Genomic DNA, 17,619 nt, shown 5'->3' on the forward strand with positions numbered 1-17,619 from the left:
CCTTTCATCCACTCATCCTCGTCTCCCTTACTCATCCTTTCATCCACCCATCCTTGTCTCCCTTACTCATCCTTTCATCCACCCATCCTCTTCTCTCTTACTCATCCTTTCATCCACCCATCCTCTTCTCTCTTACTCATCCTTTCATCCACTCATCCTCGTCTCCCTTACTCATCCTTTCATCCACTCATCCTCGTCTCCCTTACTCATCCTTTCATCCACCCATCCTCTTCTCTCTTACTCATCCTTTCATCCACCCATCCTCTTCTCTCTTACTCATCCTTTCATCCACTCATCCTCGTCTCCCTTACTCATCCTTTCATCCACCCATCCTCTTCTCTCTTACTCATCCTTTCATCCACCCATCCTCTTCTCTCTTACTCATCCTTTCACCCACCCATCCTCTTCTTCCTTACTCATCCTTTCATCCACCCATCCTCTTCTCTCTTACTCATCCTTTCATCCACCCATCCTCGTCTCCCTTACTCATCCTTTCATCCACTCATCCTCGTCTCCCTTACTCATCCTTTCATCCACCCATCCTCTTCTCTCTTACTCATCCTTTCATCCACTCATCCTCGTCTTCCTTACTCATCCTTTCATCCACTCATCCTCGTCTCCCTTACTCATCCTTTCATCCACCCATCCTCGTCTCCCTTACTCATCCTTTCATTCACTCATCCTCGTCTCCCTTACTCATCCTTTCATCCACTCATCCTCGTCTCCCTTACTCATCCTTTCATCCACTCATCCTCGTCTCCCTTACTCATCCTTTCATCCACCCATCCTCTTCTCTCTTACTCATCCTTTCATCCACCCATCCTCTTCTCTCTTACTCATCCTTTCATCCACTCATCCTCGTCTTCCTTACTCATCCTTTCATCCACTCATCCTCGTCTTCCTTACTCATCCTTTCATCCACCCATCCTCTTCTCTCTTACTCATCCTTTCATCCACCCATCCTCTTCTCTCTTACTCATCCTTTCATCCACTCATCCTCGTCTCCCTTACTCATCCTTTCATCCACCCATCCTCTTCTCTCTTACTCATCCTTTCATCCACCCATCCTCTTCTCTCTTACTCATCCTTTCATCCACCCATCCTCTTCTTTCTTACTCATCCTTTCATCCACTCATCCTCGTCTTCCTTACTCATCCTTTCATCCACTCATCCTCGTCTTCCTGCTCCCCTCCTCTTTTTCTCTCTGGTCCTCTCATCCTCTTATTCCTCCTAACCCTCTCTGTTCCTATCCCTTGCATCCTTATGTTATAGAACACTAAATAGAGACACAGGAAACATGCATAACACCATGCACTCAACACCATATGTATTTGGACAGCGAAGCTACAATTTTAAATTTGGCTCTATACTCCAGAATTTTGGATTTGGGCCAAGCATAATCTGAAACACAACCAAAACAAGCTGCAAATGCATCCAATAAGTTTGTAGAGTCACAAGCTTCATGTAGTCATTGTGTGCTGGGAATATAGGACCAAATACTAAACTTCTGACTACTTTTGAAATGTTTGTCTACACTATAAATGAATTTGTCCAAATACTGATGACTTCTGCAAATGGGGGACTATAGACAAACAGCACTTTCATTTCTAACCGGAAAAACAAATATGTATGAAAATACCATAAAATAAAAAGTGACATTCTGTAGTACTGCCTCATATGAAACATTGGATCTCAACTCCAAAATGCTGGAGTGTAGAGCATATTCACAGACAGTATATCATTGCTAAAGTGATTGACAGGTTGATACTCTGGTTGATACCCAGAATGACTGTTGTGTTTCTCTGTGTGTTGTCTGTCTGCAGCTGCTGCCACCTTTGAGGACTTCCAGATCCGGCCTCATGCCCTGAACGTCCACTCGTACCGCGCCCCAGCCTTCTGTGACCACTGTGGAGAGATGCTGTTTGGACTGGTCAGACAGGGCCTCAAATGTGACGGTATGAGAGAGACAGATCGAGAGAGAGGGGGGGGGGGGGGGGGGGGGGGGGGCTGTTCTGCCTGCCTGATAAACATTTTGTCTGAAGAAGGGCATGGGTTTGTGGTGGTTTACATTGACATTTTAGTCATTTAGCAGACGATCTTATCCAGAGCGACTTACAGTTAGTGCATTCATCTTAAGATAGCTAGGTGGGACAACCACATATCTCAGTGATAGTAAGTACATTTTTCCTCAATAAAGTAGCTATCAACAAAGGAATATTCTCTCTCTCTCTCTCTCTCTCTTTCTCTCTCTCTCTCTCTCTGTCCCCCCCTGCAGGCTGTGGACTAAACTACCACAAGCGCTGTGCCTTCAGCATCCCCAACAACTGCAGTGGCGCGCGCAAGCGGCGCCTGTCCACCACGTCTCTGAACAGTAGCCAGTCGCTGCGTCTGTCCACCAGCGAGTCCCTGAGCAGCGTGGGGACCAGCTCAGTCAACACCTGCATGGAGGATGCCAGCCTGATCCGCTCTCACACCACCCAGATGCTCCCGAACTCCACCTGTACCGCATCAGCATCCCTGGGCCTGTCCACCAGCCCCTCCATCACTAGAGCCATGGCCCGCGCTAACACTCAGATGGTACTTCATCCACTCTACTCCACCTAGAGTGTCTGTCTTTGTTAGCACACTGCTCTGTGCAGAGTTGAGGTTACTTCCATTTAAATTCAATCAATTCAGCAAGTTAATTGACTCATTGCTTTTCAGGAAAATTGGAGTGGTGTCAGTTTACTTCCCTGAATTGACTGAGTTGAAATGGGACTGACCCCTAACCCTGGCTCTGTGTGATAGTTATGGAAAGCCAACACTCTGATTTACATACGTGGAAATTGTTTGTCTCCTCCCGTCCCCTTCCGTCCCCAGCCGCGAACCCCCAGCGAGGCGCGGCGGTTCTACACGGGCCGGCCGGTGCACCTAGACAAGATCCTGATGAGCAAAGTGAAGGTGCCGCATACGTTCGCCGTGCACTCCTACACACGCCCCACCGTGTGCCAGTACTGCAAGAGATTGCTCCGGGGCCTCTTCAGACAAGGGCTGCAATGCAAAGGTTAGTATAGGGTCAAAGATTAGTATGGGGTCAAAGGTTAGAGTGGGGTCAAAGGTTAGTGTGGGGTCAAAGGTTAGTGTGGGGGCCCCAGAGGTTTATCAAGAGGGGGATAACTTATTTGGAGTGCATATTGGAAGAAGATAAACTGTCTAACAATGACGTTGATTGTTTGTGTTGTGTCGTAGACTGCAAGTTCAACTGCCACAAGCGCTGTGCGTACAAAGTTCCCAATGACTGCCTGGGGGAGACAATAGGAGGTAAAGAAGACAAACACATCTTTGTTGTATCATGTTCTGTCATGTTGTATCATGTTGTGTCATGTTGTATCATGTTCTGTCATGTTGTATCATGTTGTGTCATGTTGTATCATGTTCTGTCATGTTGTATCATGTTGTGTCATGTTGTATCATGTTCTGTCATGTTGTGTCATGTTGTGTCATGTTGTATCATGTTCTGTCATGTTGTATCATGTTCTGTCATGTTGTATCATGTTCTGTCATGTTGTATCATGTTCTGTCATGTTCTGTCATGTTGTGTCATGTTGTGTCATGTTGTGTCATGTTGTGTCATGTTGTTAGAAGTGTGGCCATTATTTTTTCAGCCACACTTTAGATAACATTCTCTACAGCAGGGATGGGCAACTTTGATGGGGGTGGGGGCCACAAAAAATTTAACTCATCATGAGGGGCCACAGTGGCTTGTGGGTCTGCGTACCCACATCCATACCCCCCAATATTATATGCAATATTAGTACTTATATAAAGTACTAATATTATATAGTACTTACTTCTCACATATACATTTTTTTCTCAGACAACAGAAGTTGTAAGTACTGCCTACTTACATACTTGTATAATGGGGCTTTGTAATGGAAGGTGGTCTGTCTATTCTCTAGATCTCTATTTCCGCTGTCTATTCTCTAGATCTCTTTGTAGTCATGTGTGTCTGGCTCTGTCCTTCTCTCTCCTCCAGACATGTTAAGTCCCAGTGTGGACCACGAGGTGCCTATGGACTACAGTAGTGAGTATGCCGACTCAGACAAGTCTTCTCTGATGGACGATTCAGACGAGGCCTGCAGCATCCCTGGTTCTTTCTCCCCCGAGAGCAGCCAGGATGGGGTCAGTGGGGACCAGAGGTACACACGTACACATACGCACAATAACACACACACGCACGCACACACACATGCACACACACACACCTACACCTAACCCTGTCCCTCTGTTCCTCAGTGCTAACATCCCGTTGATGAGGGTGGTTCAGTCTATGAGGCAGACCACCCGTCGCTCCAGCACATCCATCAAAGAGGGCTGGATGGTGCACTACAGCAACAAGGACACCCTGGTAATACTACTGACCGGCTTCCTGACAATGTGAAACATGTTCTCTACCACACCAGATTACATTTTTTCTCTATTTAATTTTATTTATTTTTTATTTCAGAGACATTTTCTCTATCACACCAAATGTTACTTTTTCTACTTATTTTCTAAAACGTTAAGTTTTTTAAATAAAATTCTACTCTATTTTAAGGGTGCCTAATTAACATTTAATAAATTGTGTGTTCACCGTTTAATAATCATTACTCCCACATTTGTAAATGTTAGTAAGCTAGTTATTCACACATTTATATATATTTCCTTAAACATCCTTTTTTGTGTGCTTATTCTTTCACCAGGTACTGCTGGAATGTCTACCAATGGCTAGCCGATTAAACTCATCTCAACGATTTACAATGGAGATGAGAGACGACTAGTGTGGGCGGACTTCATTTTACGTGAAGTCAGAGCTCCAGTCCGCCCACAATAGTCGCCGCACAACTCCATCGTAAATCGTGGAGTTGAGTTTAGTTGGCTAACCAATGGCATGCCCATCTTTTTGTGAGCAATTATACTGGTCACAAAAAATAGTATTTATAAAATATACATAGCACTCACTTTAGATTAGGGACTGCAAAAATAGTTTATTTAATATTTAATATATGCCATTTAGCAGACGCTTTTATCCAAAGCGACTTACAGTCATGTGTGCATACATTTTTACGTATGGGTGGTCCCGGGGATCAAACCCACTACCCTGGCGTTACAAGCGCAATGCTCTACCAATTGAGCTACAGAGGACCGCAAAAAGACTTAGTACTTGGGTTATAAATGTTGGAGGAATAATACATGTTGTAGTAAATGGTGAGCACACAATATATAAATGCCTTATAAATGGTTTATTAGGTAGCCTTAAAGTAGTGTTACCACTTTTTTCTACTTATTTTCTAAAACTTTCAGATAAGTTTTCTTCTCCATGTTTGTTCTCCATGACATTGACACACTCTGTTTATCATTCCCTCTACCTCTCCTATCCTCCATCTCTTCTTCACAATGTTTTCGGTTGGAGTTTATCTTACCCCTATAACTTCTACCTCCTTCGCCGTTAATGCTCTTCCTTTTCATCTGTGTGAAAGTGTGTTTGTGTATCTCCCGGCTGAGTGTGACAGATGGTGTATACCTGCTCCCTACTGCACTAAAGCACTCAAGAGACGTGTGTCGAATTCACAGCCTCTTTTTTCTCGCTCCTTCCTCTTAGAAAGTGTTGCTGTTTACCTGAACTCAGACCTGAGACACTTCCTGCCTTCTCAAAGCTAACCTGTCCTGCTTTTCACTGTTACTGTCTCTTTTCTTCCTACCGTTCCCTTTGCTTTTTCCTCTCCTCCACCTCTCAGCCTGCCATCCTTGTCCACTCTTCCTGGACCACAGCTTCACCTTTGACCCCTCAGTGAACCTTGTTTGACCCATGAACCCTTTACCCCCTGTCCCCTACCACTCCTCCGGCACCCCCACAGAGAAAGCGGCACTACTGGCGTCTGGACTGCAAGTGTATCATCTTGTTCCAGAACAACACCACCAACAAATACTATAAGGTACTGTATTCTCCAGCACCACTCAACGTGATTAGCAACACAAAAAACTTCACAGGTACTATATGAGTCGGGTCTCAATCAATCAATCAATCAATCAACTTTATTTTATAGAGCCCTTTTTACACCAGTAGTGGTCACAAAGTGCTTATATAGATACCCAGCCTAAAACCCCAAAGAGCAAGCGATGCAGATGGTCTATCACATTATTATTATTTTATTGTTTTACTGTAGTTTATTTAGTAAAAATGTTCTTAACTCTATTTTCTTAAAACCGCATTGTTGGTTAAGGGCTTGTAAGTAAGCATTTCATTGTAAGGTCTACACCTGTTGTATTCGGCGCATTTGACAAATACAATTTGATTTGATAAATTGACCTGGTTATTGCAATCCCATAGTGAAAGTCAACACACCCCTTGAAGAGTTTACACATTTTCAAAAGGGATTGAATTAGATTTTTTCCTATTGATCTACACAACCTATTCCACAAAGATGTCTTCATTGTGTTTGTCATCACATATTCATTTGATTGCGTACATCCCCCTGCCTCACGTCCTTCCCCCTGTCCTGTAGGAGATCCCTCTGTCTGAGATTCTGGAGGTGCGCCCCGCAGGTGAATTCACCCTGGTTCCTCCGGGCACCAGCCCCCACTGCTTCGAGCTTGTCATGGGAGCCATGCGCTACTTTGTAGGGGAGGACCCCAACGTCCACGTCCCCGCCCTGCCCCCCATCACCACCCAGGCCTTCCCCCCCACACCCCCCTCCCCCAGCAACGTGGTTCCCAATAGTGGCATGGGGCGGGAGGTGGCCAAGGCGTGGGAGGGCGCCATTCGCCAGGCCCTCATGCCAGTCATCTTCCAGGATGCACCACCGGTGGAGGGACACACTCCCCACAGTAAGATATATAACATCACAATAATAATATGGTCATTTAGCGAAACTTTAATTCCCAAGTGTCTTAGTTCTAACGTTCCAACCAAGTTAGCCATCTAAAGAACAGAATCATGGGGTCTGGATCTGATCTCAGTCTAGCTCTTAGCCTGGATTTACAGCCCTGCTGTTTGTGATCTGGGGAAAGGGGGCTGGTGTTGTGGGAGATTTACAGTGAAAGGCTTATGAGTGGTGTGCAGTCCAAAGGTCGAGGAACAGAAGCTCGTTTTCAGAGCTCTTTCCACACACACACACACACACACACACACACACACACACACACACACACACACACACACACACACACACACACACACACACACACACACACACACACACACACACATACACACACACACACACGCTCTCTCTGTAGTGACCCCACATGAGCTCAGATGGAAGTCCTGTATATCTTAGTGTGGATGGATAGCATTTTTTACTTTGATCCGCAGGACAGGCTTCTGTCAGCATCTCAGTGTCCAACAGTGTGATCCAGGAGAATGTGGTGAGTAGTCTCTTGACACACATTCACAATCAATACCAAGGACTTTATGGTGATGATGATGGTGGGGAGGATGATGATGATGTTGAAATGTACGATAATTATGATGATGATGATTAAGTTGCTGATGCTTTTGTCAATTTCTCCTCCAGGACATTGGTATGGTGTACCAGATATTTGCAGATGAAATCCTTGGTTCTGGGCAGTTTGGTGTGGTGTATGGCGGTGAGTGTCTCCAATCTTCTACACTGGCCATTTTGAGTCGTTGAATCTCAATGAATCTCCTTTAATTCCCTCTCTTCCTCTCTTCTTCCTGCCATCAGGGAAGCACAGGAAGACAGGACGTGATGTGGCGGTGAAGGTGATTGACAAGCTACGCTTCCCCACCAAGCAGGAGAGCCAGCTGAGGAATGAGGTGGCCATACTGCAGGTAACCACCAGGGGGAGACACAGATACACATTTTCAATGGGTCTCCCACTACTAGTCTAGTTCATCACCTACAACACTACATGACCAAAAGTATGTGGACACGTGCTCATCGAACATCTCATTCCAAAATCCTGGGCATTAATATGGAGATGGTCCCCCCTTTGCTGCTATAACAGCCTCCATTCTTCTGATAAGGCTTTCCACTAGATGTTGGAACATTGCTGCGGGGACTTGCTTCCGGTAAGCCACAAGAGCATTAGTAAGGTCGGGCACTGATGTTGGGAGATTTGGCCTGGCTCTCAGTCTGTGTTTCAATTCATCCCAAAGGTGTTCGATGGGGTTGAGGTCAGGGCTCTGTTCAGGCCAGTCAATTTCTTCCACACCAATCTCGTCAAACCATTTCTGTATGGACCTCACTTTGTGCACGGGGGCATTGTCATGCTGAAACAGGAAAAGGCCTTCCCCAAACTGTTGCCACAAAGTGGGAAGCACAGAATCGTCTAGAATGTCATTTTATGCTGTAGCGTTAAGATTTTCCTTCACTGGAACTAAAGGGGCCTAGCACGAACCATGAAAAATAGCCAGAGACCATTATTCCTCCTCCACCAAACTTTACAGTTGGCACTATGCATTGGGGCAGGTAGCGTTCTCCTAGCATCCGCCAAACCAAGATTCGTCCGTCGGACGGCCAGATGGTGAAGCTTGATTCATCACTCCAGAGAACGTGTTTCCACTGCTCCAGAGTCCAATGGAGGCGAGCTTACACCACTCCAGCCGACATTTGGCATTGCGCATGGTGATTTTAGGCTAGTGAGTGTTGCAACCAAGGACAGACAATTTTTACGTGCTACGCACTTCAGTGGTCCCGTTCTGTGAGCTTGTGTGGCCTACCACTTCGCGGCTGTTGCTCCTAGACGTTTCCACTTCACAATAACAGCACTTACAGTTGACCGGGGCAGCTCTAGCAGTGCAGAAATTTGAAGAACTGACTTGTTGGAAAGGTGGCATCCTATGACGGTGCCACGTTGAAAGTCACTGAGCTTTGCAGTACGAGCCATTCTACTGCCAACGTTTGTCTATGGAGAGTGCATGGCTGTGTGCTCGATTTTATACACCTGTCAGCAACGAGTGTGGCTCAAATAGCCGATTCCACAAATTGGCTCCGTATTCCCTACATATTGCACTACCCTGGTCCAAAGTAGTGCAATATTCTACATTTACATTTTTAGTCATTTAGCAGACGCTCTTATCCAGAGCGACTTACAGTTAGTGAATACATATTTTTTTATACTGGCCCCCCGTGGGAATCGAACCCACAACCCTGGCGTTGCAAACGCCATGCTCTATCAACTGAGCTACATCCCTGCCGGCCATTCCCTCCCCTACCCTGGACGACGCTGGGCCAATTGTGCGCCGCCCATGAGTCTCCCGGTCGCGGCCGGCTGCGACAGAGCCTGGATTCGAACCAGGATCTCTAGTGGCACAGTTAGCACTGCGATGCAGTGCCTTAGACCACTGCGCCACTCAGGAGACTACAATATGTAGGGAATAAGATGTAATTTGGGACGTAGACTGTTAGACTCCCAACTACAGATGTAGGATCTTAGTTTGAGCCAGTTTGCTACAGCAGGAAAATAATCCTGCAGCAACAGGACATTTGAATTATTGTGTGGATTATAATTCATGGACTTTCTTTGTAGGGGTTGATACATTTTCGATTAGGACAAATCAAGTCTGAAAGTTTTAAAGTGGAAATTACAAACTTGAGAAGCCTTTTTAAATCTTGAATACACTACACGTTTGTATTTCTTGCTGTGCAGGAAAATTCTTAGCAACAAAAGAGTTATCAAATTAAGATCCTATGTCTGTACAGGCCACAAGTGTCCATTTTTACATCATGAGGTTGTCATACCAACTGCATTCAATTACATAAGCAGATTTTACAGCAGAATCATCATCTCTTTGGGGTGTACTTAGATAAAGGTCAAGTGACAAATAAACACTGCCATCGCACTATACTCTAACTAACTGATACTCAGTCTAATTCTCTCTCACTCTTCCATCCCATCCACTCTACCTCTCTCTGTTTCTTTCCCTCCCTGTGTGTCATTTCCCCTCTTCTTCTGCCCTCTTTCTCTCTTTTCTTCTCTGTCTCTCTCACTGTCTCTTGCTCTTTTTCCCTTTCCCTTTCTCCCTCCCTCTCTCCATCTCTCAGAGTCTACGTCACCTGGGCATAGTGAATCTGGAGTGTATGTTTGAGACTCCAGAGAAGGTGTTTGTGGTGATGGAGAAGCTCCATGGAGACATGTTAGAGATGATCCTGTCCAGTGAGAAAGGCAGGCTCCCAGAGAGGCTCACCAAGTTCCTCATCACACAGGTCAGTATGTGTGTGTGTGTGTGTGTGTACTCCCATACAGAAAGAAAATACATAAAAAATATTGTTTTAAATAATTGTTTTAGGATACATGTGAAATATGTAGAATTGGACAAATAATGTATTTGTCCAATTGTAACGTTCCACGAAAGTGTCACGATCGTCAGGGAGAGACCAAGGCGCAGCGTTGAATGCGTACATATTTATTAATAGAATGATCACACGATCAAAACAACGGACGATAACGTGATGTCTACGGTTTAACACAAACCAAATACGAACAAGAAACCACAAACACAAAGTGAAAGACAGACAGTTAAATATGGCTCCCAATCAGAGACAACCAGCTGACACTCGTTGCCTCTGATTGGGAGTCACTCAGGCCAACATAGAAATACAAACATAGAATTACACACCCTGGCTCAACATAACAGTGTCCCCAGAGCCAGGGCGTGACAGTACCCCCCCCTAAAGGCGCGGACTCCGACCGCGCCAACTAAATACCACAGGGGAGGGACCGGGTGGGCACTCCGCCTTGGCGGCGGATCCGGCTCCGGGCCTGATCCCCACTCCCTCTCCAACCCCCCAAAGTACCCCTGGTCCGGTCTGGCCCCGCTGGCCGGAGCTGGACTGCACACTGATGGAGCGGATTGCTCTAGCTCCGGCGTAACGCATCTGACCGGTGCCGGACCAGGCACCAGTGGAACAGGCACGGGCCGTGCCGGACCGACGACGCACACCACTGGCTTGGTGTGGGGAGCAGGAGCGGGCCGGACCGGGCTGACGAAGCGCACCACTGACTTGGTGCGGGGAGCTTGGATGGGCCGGACTGGGCTGGCGACGCGCACCACAGACTTGGTGCGGAGAGCAGGAACGGGCCGGACAGGGCTGACGAAACGCACCACAGACTTGGTGCGGGGAGCAGGAATGGGCCGGACTGGGCTGGCGACGCGCACCACAGACTTGGTGCGGAGAGCAGGAACGGGCCGGACAGGGCTGACGAAACGCACCACAGACTTGGTGCGGGGAGCAGGAATGGGCCGGACTGGGCTGGCGACGCGCACCACAGACTTGGTGCGGAGAGCAGGAACGGGCCGGACAGGGCTGACGAACCGCACCACTGACTTGGTGGGAGTGGCAGGAACAGGCCGGACCGTACTGGGAACACACACCACTGGCCCTATGTGGGGATCAGGAACAGGCCGGACCGGACTGGCAACACACGCCAGTACCTCTCGCCGTGCCTCTACAACCTCCTTCCCCCTGGTGACCAGTGACTCCCGTAACCTGGCGGCCTCCTCTGCCAACCCGCTGGACCGCTCTATCGCGGCCCCCTGCTGCCCCGACGTCGTGAGCCCCCCCCTAAAAATGTTCTGGGGGTCTCTCCTCCCCGTGGGCCAGGCCTCCATCGTTCTCGCCCAACTCTCGCTCCTCTGTCTCCAACTCCCGCCATTCAGCTCCTCACTAGGCTTGACCCAGTCGAGGTTGCCACGGAGATCTGCTAGCGATGGCTCCTGGACACGCTGCTTGGTCTGGTTTTGGTGGTTTCTTCTGTCACGATCGTCAGGGAGAGACCAAGGCGCAGCGTTGAATGCGTACATATTTATTAATAGAATGATCACACGATCAAAACAACGGACGATAACGTGATGTCTACGGTTTAACACAAACCAAATACGAACAAGAAACCACAAACACAAAGTGAAAGACAGACAGTTAAATATGGCTCCCAATCAGAGACAACCAGCTGACACTCGTTGCCTCTGATTGGGAGTCACTCAGGCCAACATAGAAATACAAACATAGAATTACACACCCTGGCTCAACATAACAGTGTCCCCAGAGCCAGGGCGTGACAGTACCCCCCCCTAAAGGCGCGGACTCCGACCGCGCCAACTAAATACCACAGGGGAGGGACCGGGTGGGCACTCCGCCTTGGCGGCGGATCCGGCTCCGGGCCTGATCCCCACTCCCTCTCCAACCCCCCAAAGTACCCCTGGTCCGGTCTGGCCCCGCTGGCCGGAGCTGGACTGCACACTGATGGAGCGGATTGCTCTAGCTCCGGCGTAACGCATCTGACCGGTGCCGGACCAAGCACCAGTGGAACAGGCACGGGCCGTGCCGGACCGACGACGCGCACCACAGACTTGGTGCGGAGAGCAGGAACGGGCCGGACAGGGCTGACGAACCGCACCACTGACTTGGTGGGAGTGGCAGGAACAGGCCGGACCGTACTGGGAACACACACCACTGGCCCTATGTGGGGATCAGGAACAGGCCGGACCGGACTGGCAACACACGCCAGTACCTCTCGCCGTGCCTCTACAACCTCCTTCCCCCTGGTGACCAGTGACTCCCGTAACCTGGCGGCCTCCTCTGCCAACCCGCTGGACCGCTCTATCGCGGCCCCCTGCTGCCCCGACGTCGTGAGCCCCCCCCTAAAAATGTTCTGGGGGTCTCTCCTCCCCGTGGGCCAGGCCTCCATCGTTCTCGCCCAACTCTCGCTCCTCTGTCTCCAACTCCCGCCATTCAGCTCCTCACTAGGCTTGACCCAGTCGAGGTTGCCACGGAGATCTGCTAGCGATGGCTCCTGGACACGCTGCTTGGTCTGGTTTTGGTGGTTTCTTCTGTCACGATCGTCAGGGAGAGACCAAGGCGCAGCGTTGAATGCGTACATATTTATTAATAGAATGATCACACGATCAAAACAACGGACGATAACGTGATGTCTACGGTTTAACACAAACCAAATACGAACAAGAAACCACAAACACAAAGTGAAAGACAGACAGTTAAATATGGCTCCCAATCAGAGACAACCAGCTGACACTCGTTGCCTCTGATTGGGAGTCACTCAGGCCAACATAGAAATACAAACATAGAATTACACACCCTGGCTCAACATAACAGTGTCCCCAGAGCCAGGGCGTGACAGTACCCCCCCCTAAAGGCGCGGACTCCGACCGCGCCAACTAAATACCACAGGGGAGGGACCGGGTGGGCACTCCGCCTTGGCGGCGGATCCGGCTCCGGGCCTGATCCCCACTCCCTCTCCAACCCCCCAAAGTACCCCTGGTCCGGTCTGGCCCTGCTGGCCGGAGCTGGACTGCACACTGATGGAGCGGATTGCTCTAGCTCCGGCGTAACGCATCTGACCGGTGCCGGACCAGGCACCAGTGGAACAGGCACGGGCCGTGCCGGACCGACGACGCACACCACTGGCTTGGTGTGGGGAGCAGGAGCGGGCCGGACCGGGCTGACGAAGCGCACCACTGACTTGGTGCGGGGAGCTTGGATGGGCCGGACTGGGCTGGCGACGCGCACCACAGACTTGGTGCGGAGAGCAGGAACGGGCCGGACAGGGCTGACGAAACGCACCACAGACTTGGTGCGGGGAGCAGGAATGGGCCGGACTGGGCTGGCGACGCGCACCACAGACTTGGTGCGGAGAGCAGGAACGGGCCGGACAGGGCTGACGAAACGCACCACAGACTTGGTGCGGGGAGCAGGAATGGGCCGGACTGGGCTGGCGACGCGCACCACAGACTTGGTGCGGAGAGCAGGAACGGGCCGGACAGGGCTGACGAACCGCACCACTGACTTGGTGGGAGTGGCAGGAACAGGCCGGACTGTACTGGGAACACACACCACTGGCCCTATGTGGGGATCAGGAACAGGCCGGACCGGACTGGCAACACACGCCAGTACCTCTCGCCGTGCCTCTACAACCTCCTTCCCCCTGGTGACCAGTGACTCCCGTAACCTGGCGGCCTCCTCTGCCAACCCGCTGGACCGCTCTATCGCGGCCCCCTGCTGCCCCGACGTCGTGAGCCCCCCCCTAAAAATGTTCTGGGGGTCTCTCCTCCCCGTGGGCCAGGCCTCCATCGTTCTCGCCCAACTCTCGCTCCTCTGTCTCCAACTCCCGCCATTCAGCTCCTCACTAGGCTTGACCCAGTCGAGGTTGCCACGGAGATCTGCTAGCGATGGCTCCTGGACACGCTGCTTGGTCTGGTTTTGGTGGTTTCTTCTGTCACGATCGTCAGGGAGAGACCAAGGCGCAGCGTTGAATGCGTACATATTTATTAATAGAATGATCACACGATCAAAACAACGGACGATAACGTGATGTCTACGGTTTAACACAAACCAAATACGAACAAGAAACCACAAACACAAAGTGAAAGACAGACAGTTAAATATGGCTCCCAATCAGAGACAACCAGCTGACACTCGTTGCCTCTGATTGGGAGTCACTCAGGCCAACATAGAAATACAAACATAGAATTACACACCCTGGCTCAACATAACAGTGTCCCCAGAGCCAGGGCGTGACAGTAAGGAGTGCCTTTTGCATCCCTTTGATAAGTTAAGTAGCAATTATGCACCAATATTGCATTTTTAAATGCCTGTTATATGAAATGAAGTGCCCTTTGATATAGAGCACATGGAGAATTCAATAAATAAGAATTTCAATATCAATAAAGACTTGCTAAAGTGCCAGAATTTAGCATTTTGACATGTCCCTCTTTGCACCCTCTGTGATTTCTAGGAAGATTTTAACCCACTAAATACACCAGGTTTTCACCATCATTAGCTAGGTTTCCATCCAATTGACGACAGATTTTCATTCGAATATTCAAAAATCAGCGTAAATAAAATACAGTGGGGGAAAAAAATTATAGACTGATCATGTGTTTGTCAGTAGGCAAACGTACAAAATCAGCAGGGGATCTCACTGTACAGTGGGGGAAAAAAGTATTTAGTCAGCCACCAATTGTGCAAGGTCTCCCACTTAAAAAGATGAGAGAGGCCTGTAATTTTCATCATAGGTACACATCAACTATGACAGACAAATTGTGGAAAAAAAATCCAGAAAATCACATTGTAGGATTTTAATGAATTTATTTGCAAATTATGGTGGAAAATAAGTATTTGGTCACCTACAAACAAGCAAGATTTCTGGCTCTCACAGACCTGTAACTTCTTCTTTAAGAGGCTCCTCTGTCCTCCACTCGTTACCTGTATTAATGGCACCTGTTTGAACTTGTTATCAGTATAAAAGACACCTGTCCACAACCTCAAACAGTCACACTCCAAACTCCACTATGGCCAAGACCAAAGAGCTGTCAAAGGACACCAGAAACAAAATTGTAGACCTGCACCAGGCTGGGAAGACTGAATCTGCAATAGGTAAGCAGCTTGGTTTGATGAAATCAACTGTGGGAGCAATTATTAGGAAATGGAAGACATACAAGACCACTGATAATCTCCCTCGATCTGGGGCTCCACGCAATATCTCACCCCGTGGGGTCAAAATGATCACAAGAACGGTGAGCAAAAATCCCAGAACCACACGGGGGGACCTAGTGAATGACCTGCAGAGAGCTGGGACCAAAATAACAAAGCCTACCATCAGTAACACACTACGCCGCCAGGGACTCAAATCCTGCAGTGCCAGATGTGTCCCCCTGCTTAAGCCAGTACATGTCCAGGCCCGTCTGAAGTTTGCTAGAGTGCATTTGGATGATCCAGGATTTGGAGAATGTCATATGGTCAGATGAAACCAAAATATAACTTAAAAAAAAAATAAAAAAACTCAACTCATCGTGTTTGGAGGACAAAGAATGCTGAGTTTCATCCAAAGAACACCATACCTACTGTGAAGCATGGGGGTGGAAACATCATGCTTTGGGGCTGTTTTTCTGCAAAGGGACCAGGACGACTGATCCGTGTAAAGGAAAGAATGAATGGGGCCATGTATCGTGAGATTTTGAGTGAAAACCTCCTTCCATCAGCAAGGGCTTTGAAGATGAAACGTGGCTGGGTCTTTCAGCATGACAATGATCCCAAACACACCGCCCGGGCAACGAAGGAGTGGCTTCGTAAGAAGCATTTCAAGGTCCTGGAGTGGCCTAGCCAGTCTCCAGATCTCAACCCCATAGAAAATCTTTGGAGGGAGTTGAAAGTCCGTGTTGCCCAGCGACAGCCCCAAAACATCACTGCTCTAGAGGAGATCTGCATGGAGGAATGGGCCAAAATACCAGCAACAGTGTGTGAAAACCTTGTGAAGACTTACAGAAAACCTTTGACCTGTGTCATTGCCAACAAAGGGTATATAACAAAGTATTGAGAAACTTTTGTTATTGACCAAATACTTATTTTCCACCATAATTTGCAAATAAATTCATTAAAAATCCTACAATGTGATTTTCTGATTTTTTTTTCTCAATTTGTCTGTCACAGTTGACGTGTACCTATGATGAAAATTACAGGCCTCTCTCATCTTTTTAAGTGGGAGAACTTGCACAATTAGTGGCTGACTAAATACTTTTTTCCCCACTGTACATAGCGGGTAGGCTGTGCATGTAGGCTATTCTACATGATGAGATTATTATGGATAAGAGCGATCATCATGTCACCAGAATAAGGCCCTCAATATTTATTGGAAAGGAGCATCAAGCGCATCACCGAGCACTTTCACCACCCCCTCAAAATGTATTTAATCTGGAGCCTAATAAACTGTATGGTTTCCCGAGTCGTAGTGGGAGGATCACACACCATATCATTGCGTGACTCCAAGTTGACTTTGATATGATTTCTTGCATAATTAATTTTACAGATACGAAAAGATCCCACAATGTCGAACAAACAAATTATCTGTAAGCATTTATAAAATTGTATCGGAACTTCCTGTTTCCATTGCAGCTGTCGTGATGTTTTTTTAAAATACGGAATGACTTTACTTGCATAGCTTTACTTGTAAAGCCTTAGTTATTTTGTGGTTTTGACAAAGATATTTCTGAAGATTATTATTTATTTAATGTGATTAGTGATTCATTTACTGTCACTAATTTTAAGGTCAACCCTGTGATGTGAACTGAACTCTCGTTTTAATATGGTGAATCTATTCCTTTTTAAATATTTATTTCAAAAGAAACATTGAACATCTAATAGTCAAATCATAGTGTAAAAGCAGCTGAGCTGGTTCTACTCTTTTTGGCAATTTTCTGGTGTTTTGTGGTGAAAAACTGAGTGGGTCGAGCATAACACGTCAACCTTGTTACCCATAGATAGACAGGCTAGAAATGTTTTAACAATTTCATTTTGCATTTAATTGCCCTTCCCTGTTGCAAACAACAAGCTTCCATTCCCCCTTGTCACAAGGGGATTCATGGCTGATTTAACTAGTAATTACCAGTTGGAGGGCCATTCAAGTGGATCTTTCCCAGATGTGGTAAATCCCCACTACCCACTTGGTTACGAACACACCATAACACCGCTAACCATCCACTGTAGAACCGAATAATACACTCATTGGAAGCACAAGACCTAGACCTACACTTTGACATATTGGAGTTTTACGCAGTGGCGATTTTAGCATTTAAATCTTGGTGGGGCAAACTCACAATTTTTTTTTTTTAGATGCATGCCA

At 47.8% G+C, this 17,619-nt stretch overlaps 1 protein-coding gene across 1 annotated transcript in view; it reads left to right on the forward strand.

Moving 5' to 3' along the window:
- The first annotated feature begins 1,828 nt into the window (after positions 1–1,828).
- Positions 1,829–17,619, forward strand: part of LOC311114885 (serine/threonine-protein kinase D2-like) — a 29,166-nt gene continuing 13,375 nt past the window's right edge. The window contains exons 1-12 of the mRNA XM_084190112.1: positions 1,829–1,955; positions 2,276–2,577; positions 2,860–3,043; positions 3,229–3,300; positions 4,016–4,178; positions 4,276–4,387; positions 5,877–5,954; positions 6,525–6,846; positions 7,334–7,386; positions 7,536–7,608; positions 7,707–7,813; positions 10,029–10,190. Of these exons, the coding sequence (XP_084046238.1) occupies positions 1,916–1,955; positions 2,276–2,577; positions 2,860–3,043; positions 3,229–3,300; positions 4,016–4,178; positions 4,276–4,387; positions 5,877–5,954; positions 6,525–6,846; positions 7,334–7,386; positions 7,536–7,608; positions 7,707–7,813; positions 10,029–10,190 (1,668 nt within the window). The 5' untranslated portion in view covers positions 1,829–1,915. The remainder of the gene's footprint in view (positions 1,956–2,275; positions 2,578–2,859; positions 3,044–3,228; positions 3,301–4,015; positions 4,179–4,275; positions 4,388–5,876; positions 5,955–6,524; positions 6,847–7,333; positions 7,387–7,535; positions 7,609–7,706; positions 7,814–10,028; positions 10,191–17,619) is intronic.

Source organism: Coregonus lavaretus, assembly GCF_964263955.1.
Source record: "Coregonus lavaretus genome assembly, contig: HAP1_SCAFFOLD_5195, whole genome shotgun sequence".
NCBI classification, from domain to species: Eukaryota; Metazoa; Chordata; class Actinopteri; order Salmoniformes; family Salmonidae; genus Coregonus; species Coregonus lavaretus.